General features: G+C 32.7%; 1 protein-coding gene across 8 annotated transcripts in view; it reads right to left on the reverse strand.

The window, feature by feature from the left end:
* LOC106059561 (secretin receptor-like) overlaps positions 1–22,413 on the reverse strand; it is a 212,499-nt gene that overhangs the window by 35,289 nt on the left and 154,797 nt on the right. For all 8 annotated transcript variants that reach the window (XM_056030692.1, XM_056030722.1, XM_056030698.1 and 5 more), the window contains one exon: positions 21,463–21,597. In XM_056030692.1, the coding sequence (XP_055886667.1) occupies positions 21,463–21,597 (135 nt within the window). The remainder of the gene's footprint in view (positions 1–21,462; positions 21,598–22,413) is intronic.

Raw genomic sequence — 22,413 nt, forward strand, 5'->3', positions numbered from 1 at the left:
TAGCCTAACACTGTAATCTGTTATCTGAAGCTATAGACTCTAGACTCTAGCCTAACACTGTAATCTGTTATCTGAAGCTATAGACTCTAGACACTAGCCTAACACTGTAATCTGTTATCTGAAGCTATAGACTCTAGACTTTAGCCTAACACTGTAATCTGTTATCTGAAGCTATAGACTCTAGACTCTAGCCTAACACTGTAATCTGTTATCTGAAGCTATAGACTCTAGACTCTAGCCTAACACTGTAATCTGTTATCTGAAGCTATAGACTCTAGACTCTAGCCTAACACTGTAATCTGTTATCTCTAGCTATAGACTCTAGACTCTAGCCTAACACTGTAATGCCTTCAGCAATGAATATATGAAGCCAAGAAGAAATCGTACCCGGAATAAATAATCGTTGTAGTTACTTGTAGATCTAGATCGAGATTTCTTTCCGCTGTTGATATTTCCCTGAACGTCGTTGCTCGAGCGAACTCCAATGTTAGAATAATTGGTTTAGATCTATGGCTCATGTGCCTGCAGACATGCTGTGGACATCGCGCTGCTCTATGACCGTGTGTACTTTATAGTTTGTTAGGGTGTCTGTTCCCTTTCGCTGCTGTCTGGTGGAACGTCGTCATTGCTTGTTTTTTTCTTATCATTCGTGGAGAAGGAAGCAGTGTGTCAAGTTAACAGAAAACTAAGAAAGCTTTCAACTTTCAACAATCAATACGGATATACAATATTTGCATGTTTTACGTTCCTAAATAAAGAAACACGAGATGCTACACTAAGCATCTTGTTAAGCGAAACACATGGCCCGCTCGCTCACAACACAACACACAGAGAATAAATTCCACATTACCTTCTCAGTCTCGAGGCTCATATATAGTTGGAATATATCTATGAGACACTAACATTTGCATGTAAAGTTAAATGTACTTTAAATAATGTGAATAAAAAATGCACAATAATATATTATGTTATTGCATTAAATCACGTAAGACGAAGAAGTTAATATTCTAGCATATTGTTACGAATCTCACTATCCAGGCTCTCTGCAAACTGCACCATACACCACCAACTTAAAGAACTTGACAAGTCAGGGCTCCAAAATAACGTAAAGGTTTAATATCCATAAATAACAGCCAATACTGTACAATTGGCAGCACGTAACACAAGACTGTACAAATAGCTCTGCGATAACAAATATCTCTCCGATAACACCGTTCCGCCGTATCAAGTCTTGCACTGGCCTCTCCGTCTCGTTCCGGGCTTGCACTGGGTTCAACAGTTCGGGACTGACTTCACACACTTGGGCTCGTTGTGTCGGACTCGATCACAGACCAAGATCAAGACGCCGTTCGTCTCAACTGTACTTGACAGTACTCCGCACTGAACCGTCGTAATGCTCCGTACAGAACCACACCGTTGAACTGTGCTGTAGTCGACCGTGTTCTGAACTCCTGTCGTGAACCCGCTTTCTGAACCTTGCTGTATTGAGCCCCTTTTATCCACCGTCTTGACTGCGACACCTCCGCTCTTATATAGGGTCCCTACTGGCCTTCTCGAACCGGACAGAACGCCCCTCGACGTTTCTAGGTGGTCAGATGACTATAACTCTCGTGACGCTCCTGAGCTCTGTTCACGTCGGCGATCCTTCCCGAACTGTCTTGTTGACCCTCGACTCGGCTGACAGTCGTAACTCGTCACGCTTGACCGCTCGTCTAGCGCTGGCCTGGGGCGATTTGCGTCGGCTGACTACACACACACCACTACCCCCGTTTGTGCAACCACCAGGTTTATAACAATATGTTTTCTATCATTGCCATTGGAGATCCTGTGAAACTGGCTTTTTTAAAAAACTTGTTTAAACAAGATTACACAGAGAGTTTGTGTTACACAAACTCAGAGGCGGCCCCGTCGAAGTCGGATCCCTGTCGGATCTGCATATTCGCAAATAATATTCAAGAGGTGATTTAATTTTGATGTAAAAAGTTTTACATGTTTCGGATGTTTCTTCAGAGTTGAAGATAATTACTTCCTAGTCCAAACCTCCCGCAGGACGACGGGGGATGAGAGCGGGCAGGGTTTGAACCCTGGACCATCCATAAATCTGAACGACAGTCCAGCGCGAAAACCGCACGACCAGGCAGCCATCCGATGGTCAAAAGTAATAATGTTTCAAAGATTCATTTGCCGTAAAGTTAAATTTAAATTAAATACAAAATAGTAGATTAGTTTTAGTATATTAAAACATTACAATATTGATCAAAACGTTTGGAAATGAAAATCTACACTTTTTTTTTACACTTTAAGTTTAGAAATTGAAATTCTACATCTTAATCTAGTCTATTTTAGTCTAAACTAGATCTAGAAATTCTAGATATAGACTCTAAAATAATTTTAATTAGAATATAAATCCAGATCTAGATATACTGTAATAAAAATCTAGATCTAGTTTTAAAAATCTAGATTAGATCTAAATCAAGATATCATTCCTTTTTTAAACGCGAATCACATAACGAGTCTTAATAAACATTACTATACCGAGTTCTTTTTTCATTTCATTTGAAGAATTAGTTTCATATAACGTCAGAGGAAAAAAAAACACTACGTCACACGGCCTAGCTAGACTAAAAATCGCCTTCATCGATATGAGCCATTTATCGAGTGTTCATAGACTTTGGTGCACCGAGTGCGTTCTTTAAGCATTTCATTTAAAGAATTCATTCCATATGACGTCAAAGAAAAAAAACACTACGTCACACGGCCTAGCTAGACTAAAAATCAACTTCATCATTACGAGCCATTTATCGAGTGTTCATAGACATTGGTGCACCGAGTGCGTTCTTTTAGCATTTCATTTAAAGAATTCATTCCATATGACGTCAAAGGAAAAAAAAATACTACGCCACACGGCTTAGTTAGACTAAAATATGTTTTCATTAATACGAGTACTTTTTCGAGGGTTAATAGACATTGGTGAGCCGAGTGCGTTCTTTTAACATTACATTTAAAGAGTCCATTCATATGACGTCAAAGAAAAAAATTCCATTACCTCACAATAGGCTAGTACCGGTACCATAAAAAATGTCTTTATTTACAAGAGATATTTAACGAGGGTTCATAGACATTGGTGCACTGAGTTCTAATAGAATTTATTTAAAAAGGATCAAAGCCGCATTGTTTTTGCGTTTTGTCTGTCAGTCGGTCTGTCCGTCATCTTGATATAAAAAACAACAACAACTAAAAGTTATTAAAAATTGATTAACCTTTATTTTACGTTTCAAAACATCGCAATAACTTTTAGGTATGAACACAATTGAAAAGTTTATATAATAGATTGTTCCGGATGTTTGTATAAATAGTAAAAGAAAAAGAGAATTTCAGATAAATGAAATACCGTTAATTAAATTTTTTGGATGGTCTCGTATAAAAATTAGATGTACTACAGCCATGTGGAGAGATTTTCATACCTTACTTTGGTGTTTAGATTCTGTTTTCCTTAAAAATCGGAACATAATATTAACGATAATTAGATTTTTTTACGTTTTAGGTAGAAAGTTAAATGTACTGTAAGAGAGTAGTGAGTTAAAATATTTTTCATAAAAATCCGTAAAAACATTATTTCTTAAGTGAGAAGATTATTTGTTTATTAATTAGAAGAGGGAGTTCAAACAATTATTTGGCGTTAGTAGATTTTTAAATAAATTCGGAAATTTCTGGCGACGATTTGTAAGAAACAAAATCCGGAACTTTCTTTATCGATTACAAAACTTCTATGTTATGTTTTAGCAAAAAAATTAAATGTCTAAAAAGTAATTTTCAGTAATCAATTCTAGTAAATTACTTTTTTTAAAGCCCTGAACAACCTATTGTCGATATTTTTAAAATTTGTTTAAAGATGAAAATACGGAACAATTTGATATTGATAACCAAATTATAGTGACTCATTGTCAAATAATATAAGTGTAATATTAGTAAATTATGCGATTTCAAACAATCATTAGGCATAATTCATGTTTTATAAAACAATATCCGGAACATTTTTACACTTAATGAAATATAAGTCATTATAGAGATTTTGATTTAGCATTAATATGCTATTTACATAAAAAACGGAACAACATATTATTGATAATGTGTTTTTGCAACATTTAAGCATGGAAATTGAATGTAATATAAATTAGAAGAGCAAACAAACATTTGTTGGGGTTGATTAGTTTTGCACAAAAAAATCCGGAACAATCAATGTTTAGATACTTAAAACTATTGAGATGTTACGGGAGGAACATTAAAGTGTAAATCAGATTTTCAATAGCTTTTAGAGTTCTAGTTTTTTTTAATCTAATCGTGACGGACAGACCGACCAACAGACAAAACGCACAAAAATAATCTTCTTTTATTCGGATGGGGGCACTAAAGAAAAAATAAATAAAATCTGATTTTTTACAAAAGTTTAAGGAATTGGTTTAGCACCCGGTCTTGTAGCGACGCTACGCTACAGCACGAAAATCGCTGCATAAAAAGTCCATTTAAAAAATGTGCGTGATATTTACATACAAAATGCATTATTAGCCTTTATAAACAAACAGAAATGTTTTCTTTTAATTTTAGCAGCTAGTTGACCAGAAAAAAACATCTTTAACTATTATTTTTATTTGTTGTAAACATTCCCTGTACATTTTTAAAATTTATTTGATACTCAAATACACAAATATTGTCCATCTTTGTTAGCATATTGTAACATTGCCTCCCTTACATTTACGTAATTGTTTTAGAATTGGTGTATTTTTATGAAAAAATCGCTTGCATAATTAATTTTATAAATTAAACGGTTTGCTTTTAGAAAACCAAAATTAGCCGTTGCACCTAAACTTTTCAAGCCGCATTTAATGATGAAATAATATTTTTCATATCTCTTCTAGTTTTCGAGATCTGAGTGTGACAGACGGACAGACGGACATTTTGCACAAACCTAATAGCGGTTTTTTCCCCTTACGGGGGCCGCTAAAAATGCTTTACATGTACATACATTAAATATTAAAATTTGCATTCAAAACACAAGCTTCTATTTCTTAGCTCTATAAGTAGCAGTTGCACCTATATTAAGCTCCGTGAAAGTGATTGTGATATCGAATTTGTAATAACACTTTTAGATTTTTGAGTTTTGAACGAGACAGACTGGCCGACAGACGGACAGCCCATTAATAATAGTCACTTTTCCATACGAAGACCGCCAAAAATAAGAGGATACTTTATATTCACAATCTAGATAAGCTGTGGATTTAATCCCACAAGACTTTAAAAAAAAATTCTATCCCACCAATTGACAATATCGCGGAGATAGCCATGCTTAAATATCAAGGTCATGGTTTAAAAATGAAAAAAAAAAAGCTCGGGTTGGAACTACCAGATCAAATAGAAACAGAAGTGTCGGGGGTGGAAGTACCAGATCTAATAGAAACAGAGATTGAATGATCCCTTCTAACATAAATCTATCCGCCCACCCACCCACCCCTTTTCTTTTATTCCATCTCTCACTCTGATATGACATTTCAAACTTCCAGAAAAAAAAATATTTCTGAGATTCACACATTACAAATACCACGAGTCGCGCTACCAGCTTTAGCCATTAAGTCCGAGTCTCCGAAGTCCACTTAGTCAAATGGTTTCTCTGTCAGTCCAAGTCAATGCGAGCCGAGCAATAAGTTTTTTTTTAGGGACACTCTAAGGAAACTGTAAACAATTTGAACACATTGCTTGATGAACATCTTACAGATGGCTGGCCAGAAATACACAAACTAAGTGAAGGTCTTGTATTTGAACGCTATCAAATTTGAACGGATGTGACGCAAGACCTTATTGAATTATTTATTTTAAATAGCTCAGGTTCAAATTCAACACAGCGTCTAGCCACCTAAGACCTAAGACAATGCAAAGACAAGGAGTGGATTGTAAGCAAACTTCCAGCTGGTCACACAAACAAAAATAAATTGCACACATTGTCTTCTAGTGACCAAATCGTCTCCTAATTCCACCCACCCCTTAAATAATCGTTTTAGGATTTAAATAAAATATTTCGTAAGTTCGTTTACTTTCTTTTCAAGTAATTCTAGGTTAAGAATAGTTTCATGTACAGTGGCGCAGCTAGAGATGTGGGGGGCTTGACCCATTTTAGGGGCCCCTCATTTTGACAGTCGACATCGTGACATGAGATAATGTATTTAATATATGTCTAATTTCCAAAATAATAATCAAGGCTTTTATATTAAATAATAACATTGTTTATTGGCGAGATAATGCACAATGACCAATCTCAATTCATTTCGCCTCACGTCGTGCTTTCTGTGCCGCAAAGGTCAAAGGTCATCTATAACATCGTCTAGATCAATGATGTCTAGTAGTTTTGTCTCCACGTGACTAGCAAGAGTGCATGGCAATGATGTAATATTTAATATTTAATGTAGAAAAACATTGAGGACATTCATTTTGGGACCACTCAAGAGGAGACCAGAAAGACTTTCAAATTCGGATACCTACCTTTACCCTCCATCCTAGCTACGCCACAACGTTATAAAACTGGAGATTGTTAGAAACTAGAAATGAGTTTCAAATGAGTGTTTATTCTGTGTATGACTAAATGGAGAAAAAAGTCTATGAAACCTCCAACACAAATGAAAGATGCCTAGCATAAAATAAAGACAATCTTTCTTCGTCATTTTGACCAAGTCATCTTCACAACGTTGGAGGTCTTCGCAAGAAACAAAACAATGTTAAGGACATTTAGGACATTCATTTAGGGGAGACCACTCAAGATAAATGACCAAGTCATCTTCACAACGTTGGAGGTTTTCGAGAGAAACAAAACAAAAATGACATGGACAACAAATTGAGCCTCCCTGTTGCCAACTAACCCAAAGAGGTCTCATTCAATAGCTGAGTACGTAGCAGTAGTTCTTCGTATCAAATCTCCTTTATCAGCCTTAGCGAGCGAGTTGTTTGTTTGTTTGTAAATTGCCAATCCTAGAGTGAAAGTCAAATCATTCAGGTATGAATGTACACACAATCTTTATTGTCCGTGATGAAATTTATTATTATTATTATTCCTTTATAGAACAAGAATTGTGTGCTGCTAACAGAAGAGTTTAGACTATTGGATTCTGCAGTTCTAAAAGTGCACCCAATTTATCCTATACCCCTAGACATATAATCTATAAACTATTTCTATGTCTATATCTTTTTAAACCCCACAGCTAATGAACACTTCCGTTAGTGTGTACACCAGAGACACCAGAAGGCTAGCTCTCTCTAGAGTTATTCGCCATGGATGAAAATATCTAATAAATGAATGATTTGAAACAAATAATACAGATTTACATCTATGCGGAAAAACTATAAACAGTTGTTTTTTTATTTCTTTTACAGACTAAAGAAAGTTTTGATTAGATATGTTTTTTTTCTAAAGTTGTATGATCATAGTTGTGCATTTTTGGGGGGGGGGGGGGCAATGCAGAATCAACTTTTCTAAACTCTTCCCATAGACATAGAAATGTCCAGACTGGTCAACAGAAACTAGACTGGTCAACAGAAACTGATTTCATTTGGTGACAGACACATTTTTATGCGTATAAAAACTATGATCTTCAATGTTGAATATAAATGTATGCACTCAATCTAGATCTCTATTTGTTGATGGTTTCAATGGCCGACGTCTCATCGCTTCAAATTGCTAGAGTTGGTTTTTAGGGATTATTTGATTTCATTAGAATGTTCCAGTAAGATAAATTCAAAACAATTTTATAACAAAAAATTATCATAATGGCCGCCTGCCATAACAGTCAAGGTAAAAAAATAAATAAATTTAAATTTGGCTTGACTAGACTTACCAAAAAAAAAAACAAGGTGTTCCGAAATTGTACGATAAGATAGTCAAACAGTTCAATAATGCGACCTTGCAAATGTTTAGTTTAGGGGGAAACTCCTCAGTATATCATTTAAATAGCACTAGAAACTTTTAAATAATAAATCACTTTTATATGTAACGCTAGAACGTATTGCCGTTTTATAATCAACATCTGCCCAAATCTAGTAGATCTATTTGTTAATTATAATCAACATCTGCCCAAATCTAGTAGCATCTATTTGTTAATTATAATCAACATCTGCCCAAATCTAGTAGATCTATTTGTTAATTATAATCAACATCTGCCCAAATCTAGTAGCATCTATTTGTTAATTATAATCAACATCTGCCCAAATCTAGTAGATCTATTTGTTAATTATAATCAACATCTGCCCAAATCTAGTAGCATCTATTTGTTAATTATAATCAACATCTGCCCAAATCTAGTAGATCTATTTGTTAATTATAATCAACATCTGCCCAAATCTAGTAGCATCTATTTGTTAATTATAATCAACATCTGCCCAAATCTAGTAGCATCTATTTGTTAATTATAATCAACATCTGCCCAAATCTAGTAGATCTATTTGTTAATTATAATCAACATCTGCCCAAATCTAGTAGCATCTATTTGTTAATTATAATCAACATCTGCCCAAATCTAGTAGATCTATTTGTTAATTATAATCAACATCTGCCCAAATCTAGTAGATCTATTTGTTAATTATAATCAACATCTGCCCAAATCTAGTAGATCTATTTGTTAATTATAATCAACATCTGCCCAAATCTAGTAGCATCTATTTGTTAATTATAATCAACATCTGCCCAAATCTAGTAGCATCTATTTGTTAATTATAATCAACATCTGCCCAAATCTAGTAGCATCTATTTGTTAATTATAATCAACATCTGCCCAAATCTAGTAGCATCTATTTGTTAATTATAATCAACATCTGCCCAAATCTAGTAGCATCTATTTGTTAATTATAATCAACATCTGCCCAAATCTAGTAGATCTATTTGTTAATTATAATCAACATCTGCCCAAATCTAGTAGCATCTATTTGTTAATTATAATCAACATCTGCCCAAATCTAGTAGCATCTATTTGTTAATTATAATCAACATCTGCCCAAATCTAGTAGCATCTATTTGTTAATTATAATCAACATCTGCCCAAATCTAGTAGCATCTATTTGTTAATTATAATCAACATCTGCCCAAATCTAGTAGATCTATTTGTTAATTATAATCAACATCTGCCCAAATCTAGTAGCATCTATTTGTTAATTATAATCAACATCTGCCCAAATCTAGTAGATCTATTTGTTAATTATAATCAACATCTGCCCAAATCTAGTAGATCTATTTGTTAATTATAATCAACATCTGCCCAAATCTAGTAGCATCTATTTGTTAATTATAATCAACATCTGCCCAAATCTAGTAGATCTATTTGTTAATTATAATCAACATCTGCCCAAATCTAGTAGCATCTATTTGTTAATTATAATCAACATCTGCCCAAATCTAGTAGATCTATTTGTTAATTATAATCAACATCTGCCCAAATCTAGTAGCATCTATTTATTAATTATAATCAACATCTGCCCAAATCTAGTAGCATCTATTTGTTAATTATAATCAACATCTGCCCAAATCTAGTAGCATCTATTTGTTAATTATAATCAACATCTGCCCAAATCTAGTAGATCTATTTGTTAATTATAATCAACATCTGCCCAAATCTAGTAGCATCTATTTGTTAATTATAATCAACATCTGCCCAAATCTAGTAGCATCTATTTGTTAATTATAATCAACATCTGCCCAAATCTAGTAGCATCTATTTGTTAATTATAATCAACATCTGCCCAAATCTAGTAGCATCTATTTGTTAATTATAATCAACATCTGCCCAAATCTAGTAGATCTATTTGTTAATTATAATCAACATCTGCCCAAATCTAGTAGCATCTATTTGTTAATTATAATCAACATCTGCCCAAATCTAGTAGATCTATTTGTTAATTATAATCAACATCTGCCCAAATCTAGTAGATCTATTTGTTAATTATAATCAACATCTGCCCAAATCTAGTAGCATCTATTTGTTAATTATAATCAACATCTGCCCAAATCTAGTAGCATCTATTTGTTAATTATAATCAACATCTGCCCAAATCTAGTAGCATCTATTTGTTAATTATAATCAACATCTGCCCAAATCTAGTAGATCTATTTGTTAATTATAATCAACATCTGCCCAAATCTAGTAGCATCTATTTGTTAATTATAATCAACATCTGCCCAAATCTAGTAGCATCTATTTGTTAATTATAATCAACATCTGCCCAAATCTAGTAGCATCTATTTGTTAATTATAATCAACATCTGCCCAAATCTAGTAGATCTATTTGTTAATTATAATCAACATCTGCCCAAATCTAGTAGCATCTATTTGTTAATTATAATCAACATCTGCCCAAATCTAGTAGCATCTATTTGTTAATTATAATCAACATCTGCCCAAATCTAGTAGCATCTATTTGTTAATTATAATCAACATCTGCCCAAATCTAGTAGCATCTATTTGTTAATTATAATCAACATCTGCCCAAATCTAGTAGCATCTATTTGTTAATTATAATCAACATCTGCCCAAATCTAGTAGATCTATTTGTTAATTATAATCAACATCTGCCCAAATCTAGTAGATCTATTTGTTAATTATAATCAACATCTGCCCAAATCTAGTAGCATCTATTTATTAATTATAATCAACATCTGCCCAAATCTAGTAGCATCTATTTGTTAATTATAATCAACATCTGCCCAAATCTAGTAGCATCTATTTGTTAATTATAATCAACATCTGCCCAAATCTAGTAGCATCTATTTGTTAATTATAATCAACATCTGCCCAAATCTAGTAGCATCTATTTGTTAATTATAATCAACATCTGCCCAAATCTAGTAGATCTATTTGTTAATTATAATCAACATCTGCCCAAATCTAGTAGCATCTATTTGTTAATTATAATCAACATCTGCCCAAATCTAGTAGCATCTATTTGTTAATTATAATCAACATCTGCCCAAATCTAGTAGATCTATTTGTTAATTATAATCAACATCTGCCCAAATCTAGTAGATCTATTTGTTAATTATAATCAACATCTGCCCAAATCTAGTAGCATCTATTTGTTAATTATAATCAACATCTGCCCAAATCTAGTAGCATCTATTTGTTAATTATAATCAACATCTGCCCAAATCTAGTAGCATCTATTTGTTAATTATAATCAACATCTGCCCAAATCTAGTAGATCTATTTGTTAATTATAATCAACATCTGCCCAAATCTAGTAGCATCTATTTGTTAATTATAATCAACATCTGCCCAAATCTAGTAGCATCTATTTGTTAATTATAATCAACATCTGCCCAAATCTAGTAGCATCTATTTGTTAATTATAATCAACATCTGCCCAAATCTAGTAGATCTATTTGTTAATTATAATCAACATCTGCCCAAATCTAGTAGCATCTATTTGTTAATTATAATCAACATCTGCCCAAATCTAGTAGCATCTATTTGTTAATTATAATCAACATCTGCCCAAATCTAGTAGATCTATTTGTTAATTATAATCAACATCTGCCCAAATCTAGTAGCATCTATTTGTTAATTATAATCAACATCTGCCCAAATCTAGTAGCATCTATTTGTTAATTATAATCAACATCTGCCCAAATCTAGTAGATCTATTTGTTAATTATAATCAACATCTGCCCAAATCTAGTAGATCTATTTGTTAATTATAATCAACATCTGCCCAAATCTAGTAGCATCTATTTATTAATTATAATCAACATCTGCCCAAATCTAGTAGCATCTATTTGTTAATTATAATCAACATCTGCCCAAATCTAGTAGCATCTATTTGTTAATTATAATCAACATCTGCCCAAATCTAGTAGCATCTATTTGTTAATTATAATCAACATCTGCCCAAATCTAGTAGCATCTATTTGTTAATTATAATCAACATCTGCCCAAATCTAGTAGATCTATTTGTTAATTATAATCAACATCTGCCCAAATCTAGTAGCATCTATTTGTTAATTATAATCAACATCTGCCCAAATCTAGTAGCATCTATTTGTTAATTATAATCAACATCTGCCCAAATCTAGTAGATCTATTTGTTAATTATAATCAACATCTGCCCAAATCTAGTAGATCTATTTGTTAATTATAATCAACATCTGCCCAAATCTAGTAGCATCTATTTGTTAATTATAATCAACATCTGCCCAAATCTAGTAGCATCTATTTGTTAATTATAATCAACATCTGCCCAAATCTAGTAGCATCTATTTGTTAATTATAATCAACATCTGCCCAAATCTAGTAGATCTATTTGTTAATTATAATCAACATCTGCCCAAATCTAGTAGATCTATTTGTTAATTATAATCAACATCTGCCCAAATCTAGTAGCATCTATTTATTAATTATAATCAACATCTGCCCAAATCTAGTAGCATCTATTTGTTAATTATAATCAACATCTGCCCAAATCTAGTAGCATCTATTTGTTAATTATAATCAACATCTGCCCAAATCTAGTAGCATCTATTTGTTAATTATAATCAACATCTGCCCAAATCTAGTAGCATCTATTTGTTAATTATAATCAACATCTGCCCAAATCTAGTAGCATCTATTTGTTAATTATAATCAACATCTGCCCAAATCTAGTAGCATCTATTTGTTAATTATAATCAACATCTGCCCAAATCTAGTAGATCTATTTGTTAATTATAATCAACATCTGCCCAAATCTAGTAGATCTATTTGTTAATTATAATCAACATCTGCCCAAATCTAGTAGCATCTATTTGTTAATTATAATCAACATCTGCCCAAATCTAGTAGCATCTATTTGTTAATTATAATCAACATCTGCCCAAATCTAGTAGATCTATTTGTTAATTATAATCAACATCTGCCCAAATCTAGTAGATCTATTTGTTAATTATAATCAACATCTGCCCAAATCTAGTAGATCTATTTGTTAATTATAATCAACATCTGCCCAAATCTAGTAGCATCTATTTGTTAATTATAATCAACATCTGCCCAAATCTAGTAGCATCTATTTGTTAATTATAATCAACATCTGCCCAAATCTAGTAGCATCTATTTGTTAATTATAATCAACATCTGCCCAAATCTAGTAGCATCTATTTGTTAATTATAATCAACATCTGCCCAAATCTAGTAGCATCTATTTGTTAATTATAATCAACATCTGCCCAAATCTAGTAGATCTATTTGTTAATTATAATCAACATCTGCCCAAATCTAGTAGATCTATTTGTTAATTATAATCAACATCTGCCCAAATCTAGTAGATCTATTTGTTAATTATAATCAACATCTGCCCAAATCTAGTAGATCTATTTGTTAATTATAATCAACATCTGCCCAAATCTAGTAGCATCTATTTGTTAATTATAATCAACATCTGCCCAAATCTAGTAGATCTATTTGTTAATTATAATCAACATCTGCCCAAATCTAGTAGCATCTATTTGTTAATTATAATCAACATCTGCCCAAATCTAGTAGATCTATTTGTTAATTATAATCAACATCTGCCCAAATCTAGTAGCATCTATTTGTTAATTATAATCAACATCTGCCCAAATCTAGTAGATCTATTTGTTAATTATAATCAACATCTGCCCAAATCTAGTAGCATCTATTTGTTAATTATAATCAACATCTGCCCAAATCTAGTAGATCTATTTGTTAATTATAATCAACATCTGCCCAAATCTAGTAGCATCTATTTGTTAATTATAATCAACATCTGCCCAAATCTAGTAGCATCTATTTGTTAATTATAATCAACATCTGCCCAAATCTAGTAGATCTATTTGTTAATTATAATCAACATCTGCCCAAATCTAGTAGCATCTATTTGTTAATTATAATCAACATCTGCCCAAATCTAGTAGCATCTATTTGTTAATTATAATCAACATCTGCCCAAATCTAGTAGCATCTATTTGTTAATTATAATCAACATCTGCCCAAATCTAGTAGATCTATTTGTTAATTATAATCAACATCTGCCCAAATCTAGTAGCATCTATTTGTTAATTATAATCAACATCTGCCCAAATCTAGTAGATCTATTTGTTAATTATAATCAACATCTGCCCAAATCTAGTAGCATCTATTTGTTAATTATAATCAACATCTGCCCAAATCTAGTAGCATCTATTTGTTAATTATAATCAACATCTGCCCAAATCTAGTAGCATCTATTTGTTAATTATAATCAACATCTGCCCAAATCTAGTAGCATCTATTTGTTAATTATAATCAACATCTGCCCAAATCTAGTAGCATCTATTTGTTAATTATAATCAACATCTGCCCAAATCTAGTAGATCTATTTGTTAATTATAATCAACATCTGCCCAAATCTAGTAGCATCTATTTGTTAATTATAATCAACATCTGCCCAAATCTAGTAGCATCTATTTGTTAATTATAATCAACATCTGCCCAAATCTAGTAGCATCTATTTGTTAATTATAATCAACATCTGCCCAAATCTAGTAGCATCTATTTGTTAATTATAATCAACATCTGCCCAAATCTAGTAGCATCTATTTGTTAATTATAATCAACATCTGCCCAAATCTAGTAGATCTATTTGTTAATTATAATCAACATCTGCCCAAATCTAGTAGCATCTATTTGTTAATTATAATCAACATCTGCCCAAATCTAGTAGCATCTATTTGTTAATTATAATCAACATCTGCCCAAATCTAGTAGCATCTATTTGTTAATTATAATCAACATCTGCCCAAATCTAGTAGCATCTATTTGTTAATTATAATCAACATCTGCCCAAATCTAGTAGATCTATTTGTTAATTATAATCAACATCTGCCCAAATCTAGTAGCATCTATTTGTTAATTATAATCAACATCTGCCCAAATCTAGTAGCATCTATTTGTTAATTATAATCAACATCTGCCCAAATCTAGTAGATCTATTTGTTAATTATAATCAACATCTGCCCAAATCTAGTAGCATCTATTTGTTAATTATAATCAACATCTGCCCAAATCTAGTAGCATCTATTTGTTAATTATAATCAACATCTGCCCAAATCTAGTAGCATCTATTTGTTAATTATAATCAACATCTGCCCAAATCTAGTAGATCTATTTGTTAATTATAATCAACATCTGCCCAAATCTAGTAGATCTATTTGTTAATTATAATCAACATCTGCCCAAATCTAGTAGATCTATTTGTTAATTATAATCAACATCTGCCCAAATCTAGTAGATCTATTTGTTAATTATAATCAACATCTGCCCAAATCTAGTAGCATCTATTTGTTAATTATAATCAACATCTGCCCAAATCTAGTAGATCTATTTGTTAATTATAATCAACATCTGCCCAAATCTAGTAGCATCTATTTGTTAATTATAATCAACATCTGCCCAAATCTAGTAGCATCTATTTGTTAATTATAATCAACATCTGCCCAAATCTAGTAGCATCTATTTGTTAATTATAATCAACATCTGCCCAAATCTAGTAGCATCTATTTGTTAATTATAATCAACATCTGCCCAAATCTAGTAGCATCTATTTGTTAATTATAATCAACATCTGCCCAAATCTAGTAGCATCTATTTGTTAATTATAATCAACATCTGCCCAAATCTAGTAGATCTATTTGTTAATTATAATCAACATCTGCCCAAATCTAGTAGATCTATTTGTTAATTATAATCAACATCTGCCCAAATCTAGTAGATCTATTTGTTAATTATAATCAACATCTGCCCAAATCTAGTAGCATCTATTTGTTAATTATAATCAACATCTGCCCAAATCTAGTAGATCTATTTGTTAATTATAATCAACATCTGCCCAAATCTAGTAGCATCTATTTGTTAATTATAATCAACATCTGCCCAAATCTAGTAGATCTATTTGTTAATTATAATCAACATCTGCCCAAATCTAGTAGCATCTATTTGTTAATTATAATCAACATCTGCCCAAATCTAGTAGATCTATTTGTTAATTATAATCAACATCTGCCCAAATCTAGTAGCATCTATTTGTTAATTATAATCAACATCTGCCCAAATCTAGTAGATCTATTTGTTAATTATAATCAACATCTGCCCAAATCTAGTAGCATCTATTTGTTAATTATAATCAACATCTGCCCAAATCTAGTAGATCTATTTGTTAATTATAATCAACATCTGCCCAAATCTAGTAGCATCTATTTGTTAATTATAATCAACATCTGCCCAAATCTAGTAGATCTATTTGTTAATTATAATCAACATCTGCCCAAATCTAGTAGCATCTATTTGTTAATTATAATCAACATCTGCCCAAATCTAGTAGATCTATTTGTTAATTATAATCAACATCTGCCCAAATCTAGTAGCATCTATTTGTTAATTATAATCAACATCTGCCCAAATCTAGTAGATCTATTTGTTAATTATAATCAACATCTGCCCAAATCTAGTAGCATCTATTTGTTAATTATAATCAACATCTGCCCAAATCTAGTAGATCTATTTGTTAATTATAATCAACATCTGCCCAAATCTAGTAGCATCTATTTGTTAATTATAATCAACATCTGCCCAAATCTAGTAGATCTATTTGTTAATTATAATCAACATCTGCCCAAATCTAGTAGCATCTATTTGTTAATTATAATCAACATCTGCCCAAATCTAGTAGATCTATTTGTTAATTATAATCAACATCTGCCCAAATCTAGTAGCATCTATTTGTTAATTATAATCAACATCTGCCCAAATCTAGTAGATCTATTTGTTAATTATAATCAACATCTGCCCAAATCTAGTAGATCTATTTGTTAATTATAATCAACATCTGCCCAAATCTAGTAGATCTATTTGTTAATTATAATCAACATCTGCCCAAATCTAGTAGATCTATTTGTTAATTATAATCAACATCTGCCCAAATCTAGTAGCATCTATTTGTTAATTATAATCAACATCTGCCCAAATCTAGTAGCATCTATTTGTTAATTATAATCAACATCTGCCCAAATCTAGTAGATCTATTTGTTAATTATAATCAACATCTGCCCAAATCTAGTAGATCTATTTGTTAATTATAATCAACATCTGCCCAAATCTAGTAGCATCTATTTGTTAATTATAATCAACATCTGCCCAAATCTAGTAGATCTATTTGTTAATTATAATCAACATCTGCCCAAATCTAGTAGCATCTATTTGTTAATTATAATCAACATCTGCCCAAATCTAGTAGATCTATTTGTTAATTATAATCAACATCTGCCCAAATCTAGTAGATCTATTTGTTAATTATAATCAACATCTGCCCAAATCTAGTAGATCTATTTGTTAATTATAATCAACATCTGCCCAAATCTAGTAGATCTATTTGTTAATTATAATCAACATCTGCCCAAATCTAGTAGCATCTATTTGTTAATTATAATCAACATCTGCCCAAATCTAGTAGCATCTATTTGTTAATTATAATCAACATCTGCCCAAATCTAGTAGATCTATTTGTTCATTATAATCAACATCTGCCCAAATCTAGTAGCATCTATTTGTTCATTATAATCAACATCTGCCCAAATCTAGTAGCATCTATTTGTTAATTATAATCAACATCTGCCCAAATCTAGTAGCATCTATTTGTTCATTATAATCAACATCTGCCCAAATCTAGTAGCATCTATTTGTTAATTATAATCAACATCTGCCCAAATCTAGTAGCATCTATTTGTTAATTATAATCAACATCTGCCCAAATCTAGTAGCATCTATTTGTTAATTATAATCAACATCTGCCCAAATCTAGTAGCATCTATTTGTTAATTATAATCAACATCTGCCCAAATCTAGTAGATCTATTTGTTAATTATAATCAACATCTGCCCAAATCTAGTAGATCTATTTGTTAATTATAATCAACATCTGCCCAAATCTAGTAGATCTATTTGTTAATTATAATCAACATCTGCCCAAATCTAGTAGCATCTATTTGTTAATTATAATCAACATCTGCCCAAATCTAGTAGATCTATTTGTTAATTATAATCAACATCTGCCCAAATCTAGTAGATCTATTTGTTAATTATAATCAACATCTGCCCAAATCTAGTAGCATCTATTTGTTAATTATAATCAACATCTGCCCAAATCTAGTAGATCTATTTGTTAATTAACATGAGTTTACGACATTTTAAAAACTTGCTTTATTTTGACACAAGAAGAAAGTCGAGGCTGCCTTAGTATTTGTGGGAAAGTAAACTAGTGTTGAAATGGAAAGAATGTGAACTTTTATTGGAAACAAAATCTACAGATGTATTGATTCTGGATCCTGGCCGCAATATTTGGGCAAGGATTAGAGTCTTATAAGAATACGTGTACACTTCTGGTTTCTCCTTGATCTTTATTTACAAAAACAAAACTAGTTTTTATTTTGGTTGTCTGTTTTTGTTTTTTAAGTTTATACGTTTCAGAAATATAGGCTACAATTGTACGTCCTATCGCAAAACCTCCTGCAGGACGGCAGGGGAGGCAGCGAAGAAGGTCATATATCATCAAGGTGTATATCATTATGACTAGTTTTGAAAAACATTTTCAATTATATATATTTTTTAAAGAAGTTAATCTCTTGTGTTTGGTGACCTTCAAGTAATGATGGCCTTGTTAGTGACCTTCAATTAATTGATGACCTTGATGGTGACCTTCAAGTATAAATGACCTTGCTAGTTTCTCCAAGGCGATGGTTTAATTGGATTTTCGCTTGTAGTTTTCTAGACAGACAAACATCACAAAAACATTGTATTTTCCAGACGTGGGCAGTTTGACACAAATTAAAATTTAGGATTTGAATAGAATCTTTTTTTATTTAGTTTTAAATCTACTTCAAATATTTCAACAAATTTTGTCTTGTTAAATGAAGCTAGGTTTTACAAAAAGAGTGCGGTCTGGCTCATGCAAAGAAAAAAAAATTGGCAAAGAAACAGAAAAAAAAAATGAGGTAATCAAATCGCATACATGATTGTACATGTCAGCCTACAATTTAGACATCGACATTGTTTAGACATTGCAATGGTTGTTCTAACAGAAGACGATCGAAACTGTAAGCAGACATGTTTCTGTTCTGAGTTGGCAATAGAAGAAAGCATATTTGAGACGGCTCTGATCGCTCCAGGCTACCTTTGAAATGGACGTAGGTAAGTACAATTTTAAAAAGTCTATGGCTGGAAACTCTGTCTAATTGTATATAGAACTAGATCACGTTAGAAGTATATCTATAGATTGACATATGATGGTGCAATGCCCTGACAGAACTGTTAGCACTAAACGGAGAAAGAGCAAAGGCGAGTAACTGGCCCCTAAACCAGGAAGGTTCGGGAAGATGGGGCTTGTTAATAGTGGAATTCAAATATAATCAAGCATGGGACAGGCTTCGGGAGTCGACCGTGAGAAGCAATCAGAAGCCGGCGACACATTGCTACACAATGGCAGAGCCTGCTACGCCGCTGATCGCGGCCATTCTGTAACTGCCTACTCATCACTTTCTCTGTCTGCCTCCTCTTCTTTTTGCTGATCTTTGCGAGCCCTTTGAAAGGGCATTAAAACTTTGTTTGCGTTTTTTTTTGACAGACTTCATTAGGTCGTTGTGGGGATCAGTTGCCGTGAGTATCTTGTTTCGAACATCCTCATCTCATATAGCGTGTTGTAGAATATTTGTTAACATCACACTTTGGTAACTGAAGTTTTCACACATCAGTAAGAGTTCCGAGCCTCTCTTCCCACAGACCCTCATTCAGCTACGCCCCTGAACACAAATGACATATAATAACTTATACTTCTATAAACTATTATATTTACATAAATAAACCTCCATCTGTTTCTTGGCGTCATCATGTTCAGTTTGTCATCGGATACAACAGGTGTTATTTAAATAAACCCTTATAAGTTAGTTCCTTGTTGTGATCGGTATCGATCTTTTAAGTTAGTTCCTGGTGTGATTGGTATCGATCTGTCCAACCGATTTATTGCAGACGATTATATTAATTTTTTATTTAATACATTTTTATTAAGAAATAATGAGTACCGGTTAGAAGCACTAAATACATACTCTAACGACCAGAACAAACAAGAAGTACACTCAACTCAAGAGAAGACCAGACGGAGGTCTTTAAGAAAGTTTGTCAATACCAAGCTATTGGCAAGCGCTGAAGTATTTACACACCAATTACTTTCTATTTATTGGCTCCTCGATCCAGTGGTTCAGCAGTCCAGTGGTATTTGAAATGTTTATTGTTTGTTTGGTTTTTACAGAGTATCTCAGCCAGATACAAGATACTTGTGATGGCAAATAATGTGCAAAGTCTACTTCGAAATATTAATATATTAGTACATGTAATTGAAATATATTCGGTTTATCAGTTTAAGTCACCGATTAACATCATAATCATACGATTTAACCTGACGCTCATTTTGATATTAAAATTACGTAGACCGCTCACAAATACTTTTTTTTTGTTATACAAAGAACAGACTACTTAGAGCCTGGATGCTCTACAGCGAGAGATCCCCTCCCGACCCACTAAATGCGTGCACACACACACACACACCACACACACACATACGCACGCACACACAAAATACAAATCTTAACCCTTCAACCATACTTATTAACATGTAACCTGCACTGTTTTAAATATTTCCACTGCTATTTTTACCACTAGGGGCCTACAGTCTAATGCTAAATACTATCAAGTTTAATTAGATAATAAATGAAAGTAAAAACAAACGATTCCTTAATGTACAGTCCAATGTGTGACGTTACATCCGCGGAGCAATGAATGAGTACATTAGTGTTAAACAGTATAGAGTTCACAATATTATTAATACTGTAAACATTAAGACCAATCAAAGAGTTATTAAAAAGTACTTTAATAAATCTAGTACATTTTATTATTCCAAACACATCGTAACTTTATAAATGTTTGTAAAATGTTTTACGTGTTTCGGTTGTTTCTTCAGAGTTGAGGATGATTTACTTTGTAGTCCAAACCTCCCGCAGGATGACGGGGGATGGGAGTGGGCAGGGTTTGAACCCGGGACCATCGATAAGTCCGAACGACAGTCCAGCGCGCAAACCGCACGACAAGGCAGCCATCCTGGTAAGCAAATAAGTAAGACAAAAAACAAAACAAATGATAAACGCTTGATACTAAAATGTTCTTTCCGGAGATTAAGAGAGAACATCAAAGAAAATGTAATAACTTTCAAGAAGACTCTAGAAAGATATTAATTCTATGGCAACTATTTTGAATGCTGTTTCCAGGCAAGAGTGTAGTGTAAATAACTTGACGCCTTTAAAATACACGTGAGTGTTCCGCGATAATTCGACTATAGGCATTGACTGTAAAACAACGTGAGCACTTACCTCGCTAATGTCGCTAGATCCGATCATCGCTGTCATATTGACTATGCACGCCAGCGTAAGAAATACCACTCTATTCCACGTGAGCGCTGGGCGCGATGCTCCCCCAGTCCACTGGCTCGGACAGCGCTTGTCAGTCTGCGAATACACAGACGAAAAAAAAAAGTACATGAAGCGAAAAAAAAAAGAAAAAAAAAAAGACAACACCCTCAAGTGTTGAGGATTTATGGCCGTTTAGCTCTAGCATCTTAATGTGAGACTTTTAGCGCGGATGTGAGGGGGTGTGAGGGGGGGGGAACTCTTGGCTACATCGTCCGTCACAACAGATGGACAAAACACTCGCGACTTTGCACCTCAGATTTACAAGACCCTTATCCAACTGAACGGTGTTAAGCTGAATCAACAATATGATTGATATGAATTGATATGAATTTGATATGACTGATACTTAAACAGATGTCAGATGGATTCGAAACATTAAGATATAAACAATATTTCAACGCGGAAGTAAAAAGTAGAAAATTGTTCAGTTTAAAAAGGAATTTTTTAATAGTAAAAAAGTAGTGAATATATTAATTGTTCGACTTAAAAAGTTATTTTATTTGTTGTTTCATTTCGAAATAAGCCAGACAATACAAAGTAACAACATTAGGCCGATACCATGATTAAGGAACAATTCTTATTTCATAAACCAGGATAAGTTCTACAAGCAGGGGCGTAACTAGTGATTTGGGGGCCCGGGGGGATTGACCTCTTTGGGGGCCCCTTGTATTTTGACATATGACATGAGATACTGTACGCAAAAATATATAAGCCCCAAATCAAATTGGTTCAGTATATCAGTAAACTTAACAAAAAGTAATCATTAAGACTCTTGTAATGAATAATACCGTTGTTTATTAGTTAAATAATGCACAAGTGACAAATCTAAATTGATATCGCTTCATGTCGTGC

The sequence above is a fragment of the Biomphalaria glabrata genome, chromosome 1 (assembly GCF_947242115.1).
Source record: "Biomphalaria glabrata chromosome 1, xgBioGlab47.1, whole genome shotgun sequence".
Lineage (NCBI taxonomy): Eukaryota > Metazoa > Mollusca > Gastropoda > Planorbidae > Biomphalaria > Biomphalaria glabrata.